This window comes from Palaemon carinicauda, chromosome 21, assembly GCF_036898095.1.
Source record: "Palaemon carinicauda isolate YSFRI2023 chromosome 21, ASM3689809v2, whole genome shotgun sequence".
In the NCBI taxonomy this organism is placed as follows: domain Eukaryota; kingdom Metazoa; phylum Arthropoda; class Malacostraca; order Decapoda; family Palaemonidae; genus Palaemon; species Palaemon carinicauda.
In genome coordinates, this window is record NC_090745.1 from 40,069,274 (window position 1) to 40,073,040 (window position 3,767).

Here is a 3,767-nt window from a genome sequence, read left to right on the forward strand (position 1 = left end):
TCTACGAGATGTAGAGTTTGCCGTTAGTAATTGTCATAAACTCCGCATACCTCTAGGGATTGGTTTTGGAGCAGGTTGGGAAGTCTTGGACTCTGGGTCACTTGTATGACCCTCGGGAGGCGGTAAGTGGAGCTTTACGGAGCTCTCTCTCGAGTCTCGCTTCCCTTGTTTCGCCTTGCTTGCGAATGTTCTCCATTAAGGCCATAAGATGGGCCAGTGTCTGGCTCATGTTGCACAATGGAGGGGTAGAAGCTGAAGATGTTGAGGGTAACGGCTCCGGTGCCGGCACAGATGGAAGGGACTCCGACATCATCATCCTCTTCCGGAGGTAGAGTAGACTCCTCCTCGGGATCATCCTTTAGTAGATCCTTTTCAGTGTCCGTAGACACTTCCGACATTCTTTCCTCCTGGTGGTTGTCCATGCTTTGCTACGCCTCACTGACATCCGTCTTGATGGTCATCTGGATGCAGGGAGGTCCAGGTCGTGCTTGGGGCATGACAATTTCACTACCCACTTTCAGGAACAGCAAGCTACGCATCCTATCGTTAGGTAGGCATGGTCCCGGAGAATTCTTATGGAATCCTCGCACCCACTTGAGCAGCTTATCTCTTGCCGCATCCCTCGACTCCGTTGACTTGGGGTTGTCGAAACCTTCGGTCACCAAGGTCCGGCAGATATTGCAGACTTGGGGGTCCCAGTACTGCAGGGTGTCGGTAGTGATGGTGCAGGGGACATGAGACCGGCACGCTTTCTGACCGTAGAAGTTCCTACTGCTATGGTTGCAGAAGATCGCATCGCATTTCCTCTGGGGTTCCTTCTGTAAAGAAAGGAAAATTAAATGAGTATGCGGTTATTTAAATCACACGATAAACAGATCATGCAAAATATTAATATTTTAACCATTATAGCTTAGGATAGTATGCTAGAAAGAAATTAGGAAAGACACATACTAGTGTATCCTTTCCAGCCAATTGCTGCGACCTCCCCCCATTATTAAGGTTATAGAGTTTCCTTTATCAGGGAAAACTCAAAAGAGAAGGGTTCTAACCTCTATGGATAGAAAAAGTGTACACTACCACTCACCCTTCTTAAATCATTTAATATTGTGGGGTAAGTTATTAACTGATTTCTAATCAGAGTATTGAAGGAATTTTATTCTTCCAATATAGGATTGGTCTCAGCAATAGACAGTACAAGGATACACAAGGTATGTTGGAAAATAACTACTGTATAATATATACTATAGTTTTCTGTCTGCAGTATATACTATACTGCAAATATACTGGTTATTGTATAATCATATACTGTAGTTCAGCCGGCATATTGCCGGCAGGGCTAGCACGTGGCGGCACAGTCCGGCCGGCATGTCGCCGGCTGGGTAGTACCTGGCGGTACTGGTCCAGCGGGCATGCCGCCGACTGATTAAGTACCTGACGGCACCGGTCCACCTGGCGGCACTAGCTGACAGAGAGAGAGAGAAAGCCCGGAGTGAAGGGCTGCCTTATTAAAATGTATGTTTACAATAAATAAGGGTGTAAGTATATAACCTTACTGCCTTCCTCTAGAATGAGGGTTCAAATGGAAGGGGAGAATGCATCATTCAAGCTTCCATCCAGCCACAAGATCCGTTGCCGGCATTGCCGGTTTCAGGAATGTGGATGGCAGTCCAAGAGAGGACTGAAGAACACTCAGCAGTAGAGGGGTCTTCCACCGGCAGCCGTCACAGCTAGCACAACCTTTCCCGGAGCCTTGTGTCCATAAGGGAAAGACTGAGTGACTATACAGCTGCTTATGTAGGAGCCCGGCCGGCATCACAATCTACCCGGCAAGCGGTGAGATTGCAGGACAACGGCCACAGGATTGCGATAGGTAAGCCATCGCTAAAGAACAGAGAAGGGCAGGGAAAAGGGCCCTGTATCAAGTGTAGAAGAAGGCGGCAGGATCTCCGCCACTTCCACACAAGAGTGAAACATTGTTTCAGTATCGGCGCCATCCTAGGCGGCAGAAGAATATCTATTCTTCACCCTAGGGTCTGCTGAAACAGAACTTGTCTTCTAGACCGCAGGGGAGAAGGTGGCAGCATCATACTACCACTTCAAGTGCAGCCTATGGAGGCTTAGCCTCCTATGCCGACAGCTCTAAGCCGGCAGGGGAGTGCTACTCACCCTGCCGCTCAGCCGCCAACAGAAAGACTGAATACTCTGAGGTTCTGTCGAAAACCTAAGCCGGCATACTCGCCGGCAAGGGTGGAAGACAGAAAACATCAGCCTAGTCAAGCCTGAGTGAACTACTCTATGGCAAGACTAAGATAGGGTTGTCGCCTATGGCGGCACTCAGAGGGAAGAAGGGATTACCCTTAAATCACCACAGGAGATGAGTATCTAGTTATATAATTAATTCTGGGAGATATACTATCTCCCGTTGAATTGATAAAACGATACACGAGGGTAACCGGGCTTAATGAAAGTATACTAAAGCGCATATACGATCGACATAAGGAAGAGGAAATTTGTATGCATAATATATCTTTACTAGTATAATTATGCCTAAATAGCTTCTATAATTTATTAATGTTATTACCACCGGGAATGTCGTTCTACTAACTAAATAACGCATGCATAACGAACGACAGCACCCATGGCGCCTCCAGTGACTGGCCAAGCTCCAAAACACATTAAATTAAGCTAATTTCACTGTGAAGTAGAAGCTAAAAATTATACACTGTAAAGACTAAATACTCAACTTTCCAGAGACAGAAGCAGTTGGAGATTGCATATTAAATCCTCTCAATAACGATCAAAAACGTTAGATAACAGGGAAAACCACTGTGCGTAATTGCTACTGAAATAGGAATGAGCGCCATCTTGGATACTCGTAGTAGTACGGGAGGAAGGGTAACCTTGACAACGGCTCCCCTTCTGTTTCTCACCACCTCGAAAGGAAAACGCTATTCGGGGTGAAGATTGCTATGTGTCGTATCAAGATATACGTCCCCTGATTTTATGCGATATCCTTAAGAAAGATTTTAAGGATATTCGCGCCAGGAGTTAGAATTCTGGAGACCTAAAGGTCAATTCTCTGGAAATATTACTGTAGCCAAATATCCCTTAGAAAGCTACCAATAGGAACCTTCCATCATGACGCCATGGCTTGAGCCCAAAAATGAAACTATAAGAGAGATTATTCGAGTACCATATCATAATGGGATCATGATTAGAGGTAGATGGAGATGGTTTGGGCATGCTCTTCGCACTCCCCAAGAGAGATTAGTTCACCAAACATTTAAATGAGTTCCACAAGGTAATAGAAGAGTTGGAACACACAGGCGTACATGGCTGAGAACTATGAAGCGCGAAGTAGGAGATGATGAATGGAGAAGTATTGAATTAAAAGCTCAAGATAGAGACGACTGTCGAAATCTAAGCGAGGCCCTTTGTGTCAATAGGCGTAGGAGGAGATGGTGATTATCTTGAAAAAAAAAAGAAAAAAAAATTCTTCAGCTATTCATTCGTTTGCCCTTCATTTTCATATTCAATTGCAGATGCATCTGGCGGAAATTAGTAATGAAACCATTATAAATAAACTTCAGAAATCAAGAAGAATGGTAAAATACAAATTTGAAAAGTAAAATGATTACGAAATATAAGAAAAGTATTTAGATTTTTATCTTACAGTATCTGAGAGTAAAAATATACATATTTTTGAAGTGGCCACTATACAGCTAATTTGCAAAATAAAGAATTAGCCAGAATTTAGGCAAAATGAT

General features: G+C 44.3%; 1 protein-coding gene across 1 annotated transcript in view; it reads right to left on the reverse strand.

Moving 5' to 3' along the window:
- Positions 1 to 428: 428 nt before the first annotated feature.
- Positions 429 to 3,767, reverse strand: part of LOC137614850 (protein FAM200C-like) — a 34,439-nt gene continuing 31,100 nt past the window's right edge. Inside the window, exon 3 of the mRNA XM_068344510.1 lies at positions 429 to 818. Within this exon, the coding sequence (XP_068200611.1) occupies positions 429 to 818 (390 nt within the window). The remainder of the gene's footprint in view (positions 819 to 3,767) is intronic.